This window comes from Euprymna scolopes, chromosome 30 (assembly GCF_053919585.1).
Source record: "Euprymna scolopes isolate OS-2025 chromosome 30, ASM5391958v1, whole genome shotgun sequence".
Taxonomy (NCBI): Eukaryota; Metazoa; Mollusca; class Cephalopoda; order Sepiida; family Sepiolidae; genus Euprymna; species Euprymna scolopes.
Window position 1 is genome coordinate 94689627 of NC_136511.1, and position 18207 is coordinate 94707833.

The following is an 18207-nucleotide window of genomic DNA, read 5'->3' on the forward strand; positions in this document are numbered from 1 at the left end:
ACGAGATTTGTCTTGGCAGCATTGAATGTGACCATCCATTTATGTCCCCATTCCACTACAGATTGGAGGTCATCCTCTAGTGCTTCTGCCATTTCTTTAGATATGTGTTCATTTGTTTTCCTGTCATGTCTGTTATAGAGTGTGGTGTCATCAGCATATATACCCATCTCACAGGCAATTTTGTCAGGGAGGTTATTTATGAATATTAGGAATAACAGAGGTCCAAGGATAGGACCCTGAGGCACTCCTGCATTTATATCATATTGTTTAGATGTACGACCGTCGAGGACAACTTGGATTTTTCTCTTATCTAAGAAGGATTTAATTATGTCATGTATTCTTCCAGTGATACCATATGATCTGATTTTCCTGAGAAGACCTTCATGCCATACCCTGTCAAAAGCCTTAGATATATCTAGAGCTACTGCTCTACCCTCCCCTGCTTTGTCCAGTGACTGTTATATACGTTCAGAGATTACAGTTAGGATCTCTGCTGTTGAACGAGCTTGTCTAAATCCATATTGTTGGTCAGTCAGAAGTTTAGCATCTATAAGGTGATGGACTAGAGCTTGGTTAATTATTGTCTCAAATATTTTGGCGAAAAGTGGGAGGAGGCTAATGGAGCGTTAATTTACTGGGTCAGTTCTTTCGCCAGAATTCTTGAAAACTGGTACTACAGAAGTAGTTTTCCAGCAGGCATTTGTTGTAAAGTTTGGAGAGAACTGGAGCTACTTTGGCGGAGCACTTTTTAATTTTTTAATAGCACAGCCGGGATGAGATCAGGTCCATATGCTTTTGCAGTGTGGACCTGATCTCATGATTGTTGGATAGTGGGGAATTGTTGATTTCCCATTATTTACTACACTGTTGTAGATTTTCCAGAAGTCGCGGGTCCCTAATTTCTGTGCTTCGATGTGTTTTTGGTGGTTTCAGTAAATTCTCTCTTAGGTGTCGCTATTTCTTTCTTCTAAGCTTCTATATACTTCTGCCTGTTTGAACTGGAATTATGTCGGTTAAATCTGTGATACGCATGCTGCCTTTGCGCAATGGCGGCTGTACAAGTAGAAGTAAACCATTGGGGAGAGTGGGGCTTGCTACAAAATTTCTGTGTGGGAACATGTGCTTCAATTGCTGTTTTGAACCATTCAGTGGTCTCATATGCGCACTGTTCAGCAGGAAGTGAAAAGATATTTTGCCATGGGGCGTCCCTGATGAGATCCCTGATGGCTTCTCAGTCAGCCCTTTTATAATATCTTGTCGTTTTGAGCAGTGGCTCTTCAGTTTTGGCTCTAAAGTTTAGGGCTATTTCAACTATTACCACTACATGATCTGTGTTCTCAAGTGGGCTCTGGGCATTAGTTACACAGTCATCGGGAACCGTGGTCAGAAACAGATCTAAAAGTGATGCGTGTTGTTCTTGCTGGTCTGGGAAATGGGTTGGAAACGTAACCATCTGTGATAGGGAATGAGATATAGAGAAGTTATATGTCATCTGTGTGAGTAGAAAATCCAAGCCAGTTGTTGTGGTGGACATTGAAGTCACCAAATACATGCACTTGTGTGCTAGTGTCGAGGGAAAGTGCTGTATCTATGCTATCAGAGACTTTGTTTATTAGGGTACAGTCCTGGGTTGAGGGAGAGCGGTAGAGAAAATAAAAGTACCTAATGTTATGTTGCATGTTAAGTCTAAAGCACATAAAGGCTTGATCGTCTGATTCTAGTTTAGTTTCTCTAGTCAAGGGGAGGGTGTTCCGAATATATACTCCAAGCCCGTGCATATGTCTGCCAGAGTCCTTACGGCAGAGTGGGAGATATCCAAGCATGTTGAAGTAGTTAGAGAGGATGGAGGAGTGTAGGTTAGTCTCACTTAGTGCTAAGATATCCGGGGTGTTTGTTAGGAACATCATTTAAATTAGTTCTAAGCCTACGGATGTTCGTAAATGCAAGCCTCAAGGGAGAAGGCAGGTTGGTTTTGTTTGAGTTTGGGCCTGGTTTTAGCGTAATTTTTGATTGTACTGTCATTTTTTTTTAAGAGTTTCAGTTTAGGTAAGGTATGCTGAACAAGTGGTTATGCAGAATACCAGACATGCAGCACAAGCAGACCATCAGTTGTCCTCCCATCTACTAGGATTGTGGCCTCGGGATAGCCCACCGGGGATGAGTGCAGGGTCCCTTTTCATGCGCGACATGGCACTACAAACAACCCAATATTATACAACTGTTGATGGAGCAGCCACTCTAAGCGCTACCAAAGAGTTAGGGCTCCTGTACTACCAGTCGGGAATAGCAGCCAGGAACTGTCTATCCGGTACCCTTAACCCATCAGACGATGGTCAACCCAATCTACTTGTACTGACATTATGGCATTCAAGCACTCCCAAGTGCCCAGTTTAGGTGATGGGATGTGTCGGGAGTGGAGAAAACGGCGTTCATTGCCCTAGTCAGGAAGCAAGATCAACCACTGAAAGTCTGTTGACTCCCTGTGATTCGACCTCTATGCCTAGCTAATAGGCAAAGAAGGAATATGGAAGCCGGGTGATAGACAGTGCCTATCTACTCCTTAAGCAGTTTAGATTTGCAGACCAGTAATTTGTTTGAGTCACCAGCTCTAGGAAGGTTGTCATCCAAGATTAGAGAGGCCTTCCTCCCCTTAGGTTTAGCTTGAGTTTTCCTTCTCCTAGACGGATGACCTGGGAAGATCTACGGGTCCATCAGCACCGAGAGGGTTTTCCCCGCGCCTGTTATTCTTGTTTTTTTTTCTGCATCTACACATCATTTTGATTCAGTTGACCAGTTTAAATATCAAGATGGAGTAGTTGAGAAGACAGTATAAATGTTGTGATAAAAAAATTACTGGAAGTTGTCATTGCCCTGAAACAACTGACAGAAGAAGGTTGGTTGGTTGGTTGTTTCTGTTTTATGGCACATCAACCCCTTTCAGGCCATCTAATGCCGAATCCAAAGATTTTAAAGAAAAAATTTTTAATAGAATATATTTGTTGTTTTCAAGTCGGTTTCTATTAAACCCATAGTTGGAACCCTAACAGGTACTACCACTCCGGGTCAGAGTGGACCTGGGAGCAATGGTAATTAAAAGGTGGCTCCAAACTCCCCAAAGCCTGCAAGCTGGGGCCTCACCACTGGATATAGTCATATCCAGGACCCCCATTGAGGGACTTTTACCCTCTGCAGGGGGGCAGTCGGTGTATTCTAATGCCCCACCGACAGGGCCGACAGAAGAAGGAGAAAATGCAACCACAAGATCTTTAATTTTTGCATATTTAATTTTCAACTCGGTACTGTCATTTTCATTTCTTTTATTGCTGAGCCTTTGGAAAACTATTCTCCCAGAAATCAATGATGCCCAGAAATATCTTCAAACAAAAGGGATGGATCTGCCAACAAAGTTCTGTCGGGCTGACGGCATTGAGAGACTGCCTTCTTCAGAATAGAGAAAAGATGGTGGACACTGCAATAGGGATGAGCATAGAGCGTCATGTCCGCAAAAAGAAACAAATTGATGGTGAAAGATCGACTGATGCAACGCTGGGGTTTGATACTGAGTTTAGACGGGAAATGCTGTCTGTCATAGACAGGTTGATTAAAGAAATATCTTGCAGATTTCAACAAGTTCACAATCTTCCAAGTAAGTACGCTTTTCTTACACCATCAAATTCTTGATGATAATTATGATTGTCAGCTTGGTGAAGTTGACAAAGATATAGAAAAAGAGGAATTCTTTGCCAGAAGGAAGAGATTACAGTATTTTGTGAAAGCTTCAAGAAAAGACAACATTAATGGACCTCTGAACGTTTGAACTTCATACAGAGACACCACCTTGGGGATTCTGTCCCTTATATTGTGATTTTGCTGCGCATTTTCCTTACCCGAGCTATTAGTGTTGCCAGCTGTGAGTGCTCTTTCTCGAAACTGAAGCTCATAAAAAACTACTTTCGATTAAGAATGAGGCAGACAAGGCTTACAGACTTGGCAATCCTTTCTATAAAGAGGGAACCGTCGATAGAGTGAACTTTGATAGAGTTATTGATAACTTTGCCGAAAAAAAAAACGTGAAAAGTCTGTTTGTAAATTTCCGACCAACTTGATACCTTGCGGCGGTTCTGTCAGAAAAAATAAATTTGTAGCAATATTTTCAATTCATAAATAAATTTATTTAAAACTTTTGAAAACTATTTTTAAAGGAGTTGAAACATTATTAACAAAAAAGTAAATAAAAATGATTTCATCATTTCATAACATTTTCAGGTTTTCAAATGTTCTCATTTAAATTTATTATCATATTTGTTTGTGTAGTCAATTAATTTTACAATTTTTTATAATTTATACGTTTTTGTTTTGAAAAATCTTTTAATCTTTTGTTTCCTTTGTTTGTGTATCCAGTCTGTATTTACTTGTTTATGCAGCCAGTTAATTTAATTTAACAAATTTTTTTCAATAATTTGAATAATACATTTTTGTTTTAAAAATTCTTTAGTTTTCTTTGACGACAACTAAATATGTATAGGAGTACTGTAATAAGATGAAAAACTAGGACTAATAACAGCAGTCTTAAATTAGACCCTTGATTGAAATGAAATGAAAATAAATATTTTGAAGGCTTTTTGGAATTTTGAAGATCAACAGACTATCAAATGCTAGCCGAGTGTGGGGTGCAAATCTTACGACCGTCCCTGGAAGCAAAAACAGTTGCTACGCCACTGTGGAGAGGCGATGCCTAATTAACATTTCAGAGGCTACTTTGGTGTGCACTCTCGTCTGTCTGGACAATGTGTCAGTTATCCGCTGAGTCTGTTCGTAAATAAATGGTTCTGTCATTCCACTGCAATGCAAAGTTAACACAAGATTGTATCAAGCTCAGCCAAGTTTATATGCTTGTCTTCATGTACCTTGGAGCTAGCTTGCATCTTCCACCACAGAACCATTCCTTTCCACAACCACACCAGTGGCAACGGAACTAGTTTCTACCCACACTGTAAAAAATTGGATACGTAATCCAAACATGTGCGAGCCCAGTTTCAGTTGCCAGACCAAACTTCTCCAAATGTTCCTTGACATGAGTTGTAGAACACAAAACTTTTGTCGATATAAGAAGACACATTTATGATTTCAACCTGGCTGAGGATGACATTAACAATGGTCTGCATTATCAAAGGGGAAACATTCAGCCGAAAGTAAGACAATATTGTTGTTGCTTGTTCTCTACTGTTTGGAACAGTCAAAGGGATTTATCAACATGTACTTGTAAATAGGATTGCATAGATCTAGCACTGCAACATTTGATCCTTACTGTCGCTATTCCCATAATTTTTGCAAGCAAACATTCATGTTGGCTATATACGCATCCACATACTCATTTTACTCCTGATGACCCATGACATGCCGAACCTTCTGTTTTTTTCCCTGCACAACAAACATATGGGGAATAAACCCTTTGGGAGACTGAACTCATTTTCCAAATACAGCAGTAACCAGCTATTATTAATCCACATTTGCAGTTCACGATCATATTTCTCATGAATTTGTGCTGGAGTTGAATATTCTGCAAGTCTATTTTTTAATGAAATTAGAGGTTAGTCACCAGCCCATTTCCAAGATGCAGTCCACTTCCGACTGTTCTTTTTATACTTTGCAATGAAATCAGGCTTGGTAAAGGTTATGGCAGCAAAATTTGGTTTGCTGAATTGTAGAAACATTACCTCACTGGCACTAGACACAGCTACTCTTCCCAGCCGCTTGATTGCATCCTGTCGAAGCAATAAATCAAATCCAAGTATCCATCCATAACTGAAACTTCTATGTTAATGCTTTGCTTTACACCAATGTTAACTTGCACCATTCATATTCCTCAGGAATTGATTGTGCTTCCATCTGTTGTGAACACAAAACATCACTTTCCTCTTCCATTCCTTACAACACACATTAGTAACTGTTTGTTTCCCAGACCAAAACGAGCAATGTGCCCACACTGCTGACATGATATTTCCTTTGGGGCTTGACAGCAGCACCTCTGACTGTCTTACTATCTAGTAGACAATTGCTTGCCCTATGATTGGGTCCATTACATGGGAAAGTATCCATTTCCTTAGATGTGATTTATGCCAACTGTACAGCTACTGCAGCCTACTCTGTAACTCCAGTGCAGTTTTAAAAATATTGCGAGTGCATGCCAGCATGTGAGTCAAATAATGGTACTCTCTCTGGGAGGATGCTCATAATAGTTCTTCCGCATGTTCAAGCAATCCAATAATGAATGTACAGGGTGGAATGATAAAACTGTTGCCTTAGAAAAGACAACATAATTCCATTTCCGTTTGATGAAAACCTGTTTTCTTTTGTTGTTGCAGACCATCAGTAGATGGTCAGATGTGTATAAATCCCAAAAGTGATAGAAGCCTTTTATCATGTCTGAAAGTGATACAATGTTCAACGAATGAGATCAGAGATGCGCCACTGTACAATTCATGCTCTTTACTGATCCAAGTTATGGCAACAGGAACATTGCCAACGCCCTCAAAATACAAATCCGGATGGTTCAATGAAATTTTCTGCCACGGTTATGGTCTTTGGTGTGGTTTCAAATGAGGGCCACATCATGCCACCTCACATCTTCGAAGTCATCTTGAAAGTCAACATCAAAGTGTACCTGTATGTGCTGAAGTGTGTGGTGATCCCCTGATGCAATCAAGTGGTCGCTGATAGACCCTGGATGTAGCAGCAGGACTCTGCGTCAGTCCACATATCCAAAGAGACCCAGGCTTCGTTTCAGAAGGAGTGCTATGACTTTGTTCCCTTCTTTTACTAGCCTCCCCTGACCTGAACCTGCTGGACTACTTCATTTGGTCATACATTGAGAACATCACCAACATGACCTCTCACAACACCAAAGCCAGCTTGATCGTCGCAATCTACCAAGTAATCACTAAGCTCCCACTGGTGCTTGTGGAAAAGGCTTTCAGTTTCAGACCTGTATCGAGGTGTTGACTGAGGCATTGAATATATGCCAGCTCTACTAATCAAATGACCTGAATTGATTTTTACAATAAAAGTTTTAAAATAAAATTGTTTTCTTTAGGGCAACACATTTATCATTCCACCCTGTACATTGCAGGCACTGATCTGATATGCCACCAAAGAGGACCACAAGCCTGCGTAGTTCTGTGTGCAGTCAGTCAGCAACAACCCTATTCAGGGTTTAACCAGCTTCCTCGGAAGGAGGAAGTTTCATAGGAGTATGAAATTCACAAGCAGTCCCCAGTCGCATGTATATCCCCATTAGGGGAGATAATGACGTTAGATTTTTGCAACTTACATACAGCACCTACATACAGCATCTGGACTTCCCAAATTGGTCACCCATTTTAGTAATGACCAGGCTCAACATTGCTTAACTTTGGTGATCTGACGGGAACCGGTGTGTCAACATGATTATACTGTAGTTCTGCCAAAAATACATCCACATATCCAAAGAGACCCAGCATTTTCTTTACACAATCAACATTTGCTTTTCCTCACTGGCACACATCATATGGGCGCACCTAACAAGTGCACTAGGATGACACACTTGATACGCTTCACCCAGTTGACATATCAGTTCAGCTTTCTTCAGACATTCCATTATTGACTGCCTAGAATCACTGCCATCAAACACTGATATAAAAGCATAATGACTGAAATAATGGCTGAAATAATGGCTGAAATAATGACTGAAATAATGGCTGAAATAATGACTGAAATAATGACTGAAATAATGGCTGAAATAATGACTGAAATAATGGCTGAAATAATGGCTGAAATAATGGCTGAAATAATGGCTGAAATAATGACTGAAATAATGGCTGAAATAGCTTGTGGCTTCATGAGGGAAGAGAAACGAAAAAAACTTGTTATCACAAATGGCAGTACAACTGCAAAAACTTTCAAGTCAACTGGACAATAAGCGTAAACCAAATGCTTCCATCTACACTACTTGACATGGAAAATACCGTCAATATGACCCAGCATACTACTTAACACTTCTGCCGATATGACTCAGCATGGTCCCAAACAATTCTGTTGATACAATCCAGGACAGTCCCGAAAAATTTCTTTAGAACGACCTGACATGATCCTAAACAACTCCATGGAAACAACACAGTACTAAAGCAACCTCGGCAGTAACTCACTGAACGACTCTGGCATCAACTTTTTATAGCCCTTGGATGAACTTAAGCCCAATTAAGGCACTGACACACAATTCTTGAGCACTTCCATGCATGCTTGTAACAGTTTATTTGCAAGTTTTATTTATTAATGGCAAATGAATGAAAAAATAGAAATACCTTTATTGCTGTGTAATCAAGGCTAAATATTTTTTGGCAGTCAAGGATCAAGTAATGTGCTCGTATAGCTAAAAATAAATAAAAGTTAAAAAATATAAATATTGAAATACGCAAATGAGGGGATATTAATAATTAATATCATTATACATGGATGATGATGAACTAATATAATGAGTAAAACACTATCTTGAAATAGATTCAATTCTGGTAGCAAAAAGAAAGAAAAATCAATCCATAGAATTGCTTTCTCGTCCATTTTCAATGTGTGTGCCGTGTCATTAGGCTAAGGAAAGATTAAGTCATTAAATGATTTACAAGATGTCCATAGTTCTTGGAAACAAATGTTAGGTTTTTAGAACCAGAAATAGTCGTGAGGACCTTATATGTATTTCTTAAATAGAGTCTGATAGGACTTGAGTAAAAGAACTGTACCAAAAAAAAAAAAGGAAAAAAGAAAAAACTTCCTCTGACTGAGACAATCATGTTTTCTTTAGAGAAAAATGTTTCTTTATTTTTTAACAAAAGCAAATAAAATTTGTTATATTAGTGAGTTCCAGTAATGTGATAATTTTGCTCCATAAATGTGTCTGATGTGACAAAAGGATTTGCGCGGGTGGATACGATAAATGTATGCATACCTGAAATGTTCCTTATCCATCCATTTTAATGTCTCCAGCGTATCGCTACAGCTGTTAGGATACCTCACTGTAATACAGTAATTCCAGAAGCTTCTTTTACATCTGACTGTATTCCTCCTACTTATCGCCTTAGTTTTTTTCCAGATCAATAGGCATCTTCTGTCTTTGCATTTATCATATTTCATTCAAGTAATTAGGAATCACACCTTGTCTTTTTCCATAAAAATTATTCATTTCAAAACTTTACTTTTTGAATTTTGCAACTAATTCATTTTACAGGTGCCTTACAAAAAGCTAAGAAATTTGGTGTAATTCATTTCTACATAGATATGTTGTAAAATGTTGCAATAGAACAAATTACTCACAAGTGGCTTTGCATCGGTTTTGTGGATTCATTATATACATGTGCATTAATTTGCATACGCGGGAGAAAAGAAGTTATAAAAAGACTGAATTGGAGAGGACAGTGAGTCGAGTTTTTGACGGCTAAGAGTGAGTAAAGTCATTGAGAGTTGGTGCAGCGAATTGAGTTAAGAGGAGTTGTGCGAATTGCACAGTTGGTGAGAAGGAGTTCTGACTTTTTTTTTAATAATAATCTAATATTTTTAATAATAACCTAATATTTTTAATAATAACCTAATATTTTTAATAATAACCTAATATTTTTAATAATAACCTAATATTTTGGCACAAAAAAATCATGGAATCAGGGCTATTGATGTGATACCAGTTTTTAATTGAGAAGGTGATATAGTCAGATAGATCAAGAATGTGAAATTAGTAGCTAAGCTACAAAAAGTGCAAGAGCTTTTGAATTTTATTCCATTCTTTCTACATGGAGATGTGCTTCTTTTCTATTTTGAAATGGACAATGAAGACCAATTAGATGAGAAAGAGATAGAAATGTGATTAATGATAGCATTCACTGATGTTTACGCCAATACAATCAAAAGATTGGCTGCACTATTAGGATACCCTGCTCTCATTACAGCATATCCCAGATTCCCAGACGAGATATCTGTGCCAATACAATAGTTACCTCACATAGAGAGAATGGACGTTAGCAACTAATACCAAATGCATGGCTTTTAGTCAGCAAAAGAATTTGAGAAACTGGGACAACGGTAGCGAGTGAACAAAATAAGAGACTAAGAAATAAGGCTCAAAAGGAATTATCAAGCAGTCTGTGTTTTAGATGTTGAGGACCACAATTTATCAAAGATTATATAGAGATACCTAGAGTCAGCATAATGAGCTATAATTGTGGAAAGTTTAACCAGATTGCAAGGTATTGTTCTCGGATTCAAGGAAAGGAGCAAGAGAGAGCCTCTGCACTAGTAGCTACACTGGCAACAGAATGAAGGTGCACTACTGGCCTCTTTCAAAAAAATTTTAGGTACGTCCAAGGATGGAATACTGTTGCCACATCTGGGCAGGAGCTGCTAGAAAGGACTTGTCCTGCCTTGATAGAGTTCAAAATAGACTTCGTAGCCTCGTAGGAGATGTCCTTTTCTCCTCCTTGCAACCTCTATCTCACAGAAGAGATGTTGCGAGTTTGTCTCTGATGTATCGTTATTTTCATGGAAAGTGTTCAACTGAGCTTCAATCTTTGGTCCCCCCTCGCCAAACTTTCACAAGAAACACTCGTCTAGCTGTAAACACTATCAATAATTTCCCCCACTCTTTATCTGTGGCTAAACCTAAACGTAGATTCCATGAACAAAGCTTCTTTCTTAGAACTGCACGCCTGTGGAATTGTCTTCCGTTTTCCTGCTTTCCGGCTGACTACAATATGGTTGTGTTCAAGTCTAAAGTAAATAAGTTCTTGATGAGCCGTTCCATATAAGTTATTAAATTTACCAAATTTTCATTACTAATGATTACTATATTGACCAATTTCTACTGTACACTCTTTAACCCTTATCCTTGAGTGGCCTCTGGGCCTTGATAATGTGGTGATGCCTTTGTAAAAAAAAAAAAAAAAAAAAAAAAAAAAAATGGTCATTTCACGCCAAATAAGGCACAGAGCTACTTAGCCGGGCTACTATTTGGGACCAGATTTGCAGGGACACTATTTATGGAGCTGAGCAGCAAGATGTCTGTTCACATTACACTCGAATTTTTGCATGTCAGTAGAATCAGGAAAGCAGGGGCTCAGGAGGAAATTCAAAAGTGCAGCAATCCAAGGAAAAAACTATTTGAGTAGAAGGCTTTACAGCATCTATGGATTTCTACAGTTAATGGGTGGAATTTTGCTGCTTGTCTGGTTTGTTGAGGGTAGTGTCGTCAAGAGGGTACTAGTGCTAGGAGTTTGTGAGAGCACTTGCCAGATAACTGCACTTGTTAATACTGGGTGCACGACAACTTTAATCAATTCCAAACTTATGAGTGAATGTCATAAAAGTAGCTGATGGGAGGGATATAAAGTAGAGATCAAAATACATGGAGTAAAAATCAAAGTGGAGGTTAGGGTTAATAAATCACATCATTGATGATTGGAATGGATGTAATCAATGAGATGGGAGGTGCAACTATTTAATTTCAGAAGAGTTTCCAATTCCTGGAGATGAAGAATTTTCAGTGGGTAGCTGTTCTGTACAAGTCCTGGATTTTATCATTTTGCAGGCAAAGAGCAAAAGATCCTTCTTGTGTTGACAAAAAAAAATTATGGGCTGGAATGCTAAAAGATTCAATATTTTTATGGTTTCTAATTCTGGTTTCTGATTGGTTGCAAAATGTGACTTAATTTGATTTGTTAGTTCCTATCGCCAGTGTCTATAGGTAGAACCTTCCAACTTTCAGTGATTATATCCTTATATAAAAAATATTGCAACAATAAAGAAAGCTGAGGTAAAGTTTGGAGATCTATACTGTGTCACAGCTGCCTATCAGCTGAATACTTGCAAAATTGAGGATAAAGACTTTGAGGCAAATTTTGATGGAGAGAAATGGAATAAGATGAAAATGAAAGGAAGATATTCCAGTGTAGCAGAATATAGTGAAATATTATACAAATTCCCTCGAAAGAGTTTGAGAAGGAGGTGGAAGATGGATAACGGATGGTATTCTTTTACCATGGAAGAGAAAAGGTGTTCCAGGCCACAAAAGGCAAAGTCAGATCAGTATTAGGCTTTCATGAATTGAATCATTTTGTGGGTGATATACAGCGAGCAATATAATAGATATGTGTGATGAAAAGATGAGGAAGTGGAAACCGTTGGTAGAAGGAACTTATGTTTGCCTACTTGCAGCTACATGTGGTAAAGGAACTACGATAGTACCAGCTGGTCTGTTATAAAGAAAAACCTTTTTGTCTGACAGTCGGGTTAGGATTCAGACTTAATGTTGCGCTAAAGATTATGACAGCTGTTTTAAAAATAGTGTCAATGAAAAGAAACAAAATAAAAGAGGTCACCGATTCATGTGGATGATATAATCGTGGATGTAACAGAGATCTCAACAAGTTGTGCAACATTTGAAAGGATTTGGTGTAACAGCAAAATTACTAGAATCCCTGGATAGAGGAGCAGCACTGGGCCCTAAGCTTATTAAAAGAAAAATGGGAAAGCTGATATTCAAAAGAGGCAACAAGATCTGAGATGGGAGAAATTAGTAGATGGGAGTTATTTTCTACCTGTGGCAAATTGTTGGGGGACTATTCAATTACTGGATGGCTGTGACTAGCATATAGTTACATTAAAAGAAGAGCAAGTGGAGTGGAAGAGCGGAGTTAAGTGTAAAACTGTCAAAGTCATACAGGAGATTCTAGCTGGTGTAGAAAAAGAAGATCCTATTACTGGAGCTTGGCACAAAAAAGAGTGGTGTGGTGTGTTGCAAGCACAGTATTGCAGCAGGCATGATTATGGAGATTGGTGGACTAGTGGCAGAAGATGCAGCATGGTTGAGGAAAAACAATTACTATAATCATATTAACATGACTGAATTTGATGCTTTTCTGAAAGGCATCAATTTAGCTTTTAAAATAAGGATGGTTCTCAATCCTTATTTTAAAAGCTATATTGATGCCTTTCAGAAAAGCATCAAATTCGAAATAAGCCACATTTCTAAGTTGGATGAACTCTAAAGTGGAGGAGAGCAGAAGAATAAAGGGTGCTGGAGAAATGATTGTAAAATGAAGATTAAGGGTGTTTGGAGAGTTAATATCGAAACTTGAACTGCGAATAAAGGTAGTGTTTGTGCCTTCACAGAGAAACAAAGTGGATACACTAACATGAATAAAAAACTGGTTAGTTGAGAAATAAAAAAGTCTCGGTATGCTATTCAGGAATTGGTTAACTAGAAGAGTTGTATGGCATGCACAACATGAAAGTGGAAGTATATTTGGTGCAGAAAGTGGAAGTATATTCGGTGCAGAAAGTGGAAGTATATTCGGTGCAGAAAGTGGATCTACATATAAGATGTGAAAAGTTTAGAAGGTGGTTAAGAATTGTATTGATGTCAATTGATCGATCCAACTCCAAATATACATAATCCTGGGGAAATTGGAACTTCTAAGAATTGAACAAGATAAACTATTAACATAACACAATATTGTGGTGGAGCATAGTTGTCAATGATTGACACTACACCTGATAGACTGGCAATATAGAGGGAGTTACATGTAGAATTGGCATCTACAGAGGAATTGTAAAAGATGATGCTTGAACAAGGTCCAGTAGGAGGTGATAATTGACAATGGCACTGTTTTTCACTCAGAAATTCTACAGACGATGCTAAAAAATGGTAGATAAGAAGCTATTACAGAACAGCCTGGAGGAAATGGAATAGTGAAGTGACATCATTGGATAATGAAAGCAATAGCTGAGAGAGAGGAAGAGGCTACATTTTGGTATAACATGGCTCCCAATGTCGAACAGAGAAAGGACACAATACCATATAGATAAGTTTTTAATAAGAATGGAGGCACCCAAGAGATACATCCCCAAAAATCAGTCAGCATGACCAGAATCCAAACAGGAGAACAGGTTTTGGTGAAACCCAAGGGAAGAGGAGCGATTACTAGTGTGCAATCCCCTAACAACTGAAGTGTTGATATATGCCACTGCATATTTTAGATTTAAGATGCACGGTTCATGTAGAAAATTATGATGTAAGTGCTGAGCTAAAGAGTAATGAAGGTGAACCAGATCACAGACAGAACTTATGGTGCTAATCTGGGCATGGGACAATGTGATGTGAAATGATCTTTAATGATCATTGCGGCATGTGGTCTAAAATGTAAAAGTAAATAAAAATGCTGTAATAGAAGAAACTACTTACAAGTGGCATCATATCTGTTTCAACCATCAGGAGAAGGAAAAAGAAAAAGAGGAACACAAGTTTGTAGATTCTTATATACATGTGACATTAATTTTAATATGCGGCAGAAAAAAGGTTATAAAAATACAAAATTAGAGAGGACAGTGAATCGAGTTTTTGATAGCTGAGAGAGAAAGTTTCACAAGTAAGTCGGATTCTACCTTTTTAGGCGACTACGTGTGAAAAGAAAGAAAAGGCCTGAAGTTTTGTTCCAAGTTCTGCAGAAGGGCAGGTCCTGTAGAATCAGCAGAAAAGAAAGTCCTGTAAAGTCAGCAGACGAGCAAGTCCCAAAAAATCACACACACACTAAAGTACTCTTAAAGCTGCAGCAGTTCACCGATACGATCACACTGACGTCGATCCTAGAAAAGACGCACCCATGTTCCAAACACACTCCCTTTATCCTTCCGGCGTTCGTCCTCGGCCAATCAGCAGCCAAAGAACGGTCACGTGGGGCCCAGTGATGATCGCACAATCTACAAGACGAGGATGGCGTCATTTTGGAATTTCTTTCATGTTTCGGCCATGCACGTACGCACACCGTAGGAGCGTTCCAAGGTAAGGCATGACGCGCAGACACGTGGGCGCTTCCTCCCTTCATTTTCTTCGACTCTACACCCCCCCTGGTCTCAAGATCACACATGCGGCATTGCGGCCGCGGTCGTTTGATGCGGGCGCTCCTACGAAGGGGGATTAGCTGGGCTTCTTCATCTCCACCAGTGCCACCCGGGTCAGTGTCCACAGTCCTACCATCCGGCTGCACTTCATCTTCCTCCGAGCTACCTGGGTCAGTGTCTACAGTCCTACCATCCGGCTGCACTTCATCTTCATCCGAGCTCTCAGAAGTGGTGCTGGAGCTATCGCCATCCGTGCTGAGGTTCTCAGCCATAGGCCGGATCCACATTTCATCACTGGATGATTCATCACTTTCACTGTTCACCATTTGGTTTATATCAAGGGCGGGCCGGACATCCCTTACATGGCGTGGGACACCATCAACCAGCACAGCCTGCTCACTGATTATGCTGGTGATCCGTCCCTGTCTGAACCTGGTCGTGCATCGGTTATTGGCAGGCCTTACCCAGACGGTGTCCCCTGACTTGTACCGTCCTTGCGTCTTCTTCTGATTAGGCGGGCAGGCGTCAATGCCCTTAACACGCACTCGATAGCGATGTATCGCATTAGCAGGTGCACTTTCAGCAGTCGCGTCATCCTTTGGCGTTGTATTGTACCTATATACCGCCTCCGCAATTGTGCATTGCTTCCTTGCTGCTATCCGTTTCACACTTCGGTGGCACCGCTCTGCTATACCGTTGCCACTCGGCACATACGCACACCTGTGTCTAAGCTGGGTCCCCCACTCGTCCATGAAACGCCTGAATTCCCCGCTGCAAAAGGCTGTGTCGTTGTCCGTGAGAATCTCTTCGGGTGGCCCCCGCTCGTAAAATATAGACTCTAATTGGCGGATGACACTAGCCGAGTCCTGTCTTGTTAACAGTCGCCAGATCGCAAACCTCGTCGGTCCGCAATCGATTAGTGTGAGGAAGTGCTGACCACCATAGTGGGTTATGTCCATGCCCAGCCGGCTCCAAGTCCCGTCGACTTCCAGCCGACCTTTCTGCCATTTGGTGGGTCGATTGATTGGCATATTTGGCATTCCTTGACCACTGATTCTACTCTGTTTTTGGACACTGACGGGTTGGTTAAGTGTGCGAAATAATATGTCCGTCTCACTCCGGGGTGTCCAGTGTCATGGTGTACCCTCTTGATTTCATCCGTCTCCTCAATAGAGGCAGCACATAACGATCCTGGTTCGGCTTCTTTCTTCATTGCGTCGAACCACCTCTGGGGCACACGGGTGAGTTTATCTGCAAGATTGCGGGTGGAAGCGACAAGCACCGCGTTCACCGATAGGTTGTACTCTTCCACCAACTTCCTTAGTGTCTCCAACCTTCGTCTGATTAGCATTTCGGGAGCCGCCTTGGTGCGCACTCTCGCTTTGCCTGTTAGTGTGTCAACTATCCAGTGGTACACGCACAGCGAATCTGTGTGTAAGCACAATTCTTTAACCTTCCACTGGAGTGCCATATTTACTCCCTTTATCACCGCATCCAACTCCGCTAGGTTGATGTGAGCGGCATCATCCAGTGGTCGCAACCAGCAGGCATCCTCAATCACAGACCCGTTCATCTCCAATAGTGCCCCGATCGCGAGGGAGCTCGCATCCACCCACACATTTAGTCTGTCTCCTTGGATGCACCAATCTCCTTTAGCGGGGTCCTCCTGCTTGACTCTTGTGATGGTTTCTTTTACCATGCAAAGCAACAGATTGTCCACCGTCTCGTCATCCCAGCCTTTGGTAACTGCACTCGCCCTCCTCTTCATGCTGGCTGTTGCGACCCTGGTCCATCCACATACTGGCAAGTGTCCTACCAGTTTTCCACACAGGGAAAATATGGCCCGCCTCGTGAGGATATGGGGCACTTCGGGGACTGCAGTTCCGCGCCCCCACCTCAAGGTCCCTCGCTCCTGTTGAACGCTCAACCCCAAAACACGAGCGCCATCCTCCAAGCGTTCTGGATCCTTACAAATCAGTCCAAGTTCGGCAAGCTTAGCCCTCACACGTGATCATGGCACAACGTCTTCATTCACGTATATGTCGTCAAGGTATGCTGATATCCCCTCTTTTACGGTCTTATCCTGTGACAATACAGCATTGACGATCGTCTTCATGATTTGGGGTGCAACGTTCAGCTCAAAGCCCAGTCGTGTGAGGCAATACCTCCTACCACAAAACACTACCGTCTGAAACGGCCACAGTGTCTCGCTAACCCGGACCTGCAGATATGCCCTTCTAAGGTCCAACAGGGACACATTAGAACCCAGCTGGCGCCATTCTCGCAGTTTGCTAGCACACACGTCGGCATCGCCTGTGAACGCATCAACATATGAGTTCAGTTCTCAGTAATCCATCACCGGCCTGACTTTTGCTTTGTTCTGTTGAGCAACTGCCATTAATGGGATCAGACCCTTGGGGGGGTCCAAGTTTTTTGTAGGGGTAGGGAATCAACCAGCCATCCTCGATCCATCTGCGAAGTTCTTCTTCGTACGCGGGCCTCATGTGGTTGGGCACATGGTATTCCGTTATGCCATTTTGCAGTTTGGCCGGTTCTTGGTCTTCTGACCACTTCCATGAGGCAGTCCAGGCCCTCTTTTGCTCGTCAAATTCGACGCTGAAGTCTGGTTGGTCGATCTTTAGTGCAGCACACACTGGGGCTTTCTCCTGAAAATGTACCGCCCCCGTCGCCGTTATGTAGATGCCACCAAGAGCTCTGATGGCATCATATCCTAGGAGCAGGTCAAAACTCAGGGGTTTTTCTGGTACCACCAGCGCCTCTAGGTTAGCGGAGATTCCATTTTTCGTCCGAATGTTTACGCCACCCACCCCGCAACATGTGCGCGTCTCTCCACTGATGGCAGTCACTCGGACGTTCTTCTTTCTCCAAGTGTGGCAGAGATCTGCACATATGATAGTGCGGGAGCACCCGGAGTCGAGGAGTGCTGAGCGCAGTGTTTCATTGACATATATCAAAACGATCGTCAGTGTTTCATTTAATTTCTGCGTGGGGAAGAGGTTGACGCTGACACCTTGTCCCCGGTTCCGTTTCCCGGACAGTCTTGAGCTATATGGCCGGCTTCCTTACACCGGTAGCAGCAAACGGCCGTTGGTTGCTGCCGGCAGTTCCTTGCAATATGGCCCTGTCCATTGCATTTGTAGCATATGATTCCGCCACGTGGACCGGGTCCCTGATACGGTTTTTTATCATTCGGCGTGGACTGGGCAGCAGCAATTACCGGTTCCCTCATCTCGGAATAATTCTTCATTACAGTCCTGGCCCGATCCACTAGGT

General features: G+C 41.3%; 1 protein-coding gene across 5 annotated transcripts in view; it reads right to left on the reverse strand.

The window, feature by feature from the left end:
* The window catches only part of LOC145254893 (sodium-independent sulfate anion transporter-like), a 635989-nt gene that overhangs the window by 157803 nt on the left and 459979 nt on the right, over positions 1 to 18207 (reverse strand). For 4 of the 5 annotated variants that reach the window (XM_080113811.1, XM_080113816.1, XM_080113815.1 and 1 more), the window contains one exon: positions 8340 to 8407. The exons of the other annotated variant lie outside the window; for it this stretch is intronic. In XM_080113811.1, coding sequence (XP_079969937.1) covers positions 8340 to 8407 — 68 coding nt within the window. The remainder of the gene's footprint in view (positions 1 to 8339; positions 8408 to 18207) is intronic. 5 annotated transcript variants of the gene reach the window in all.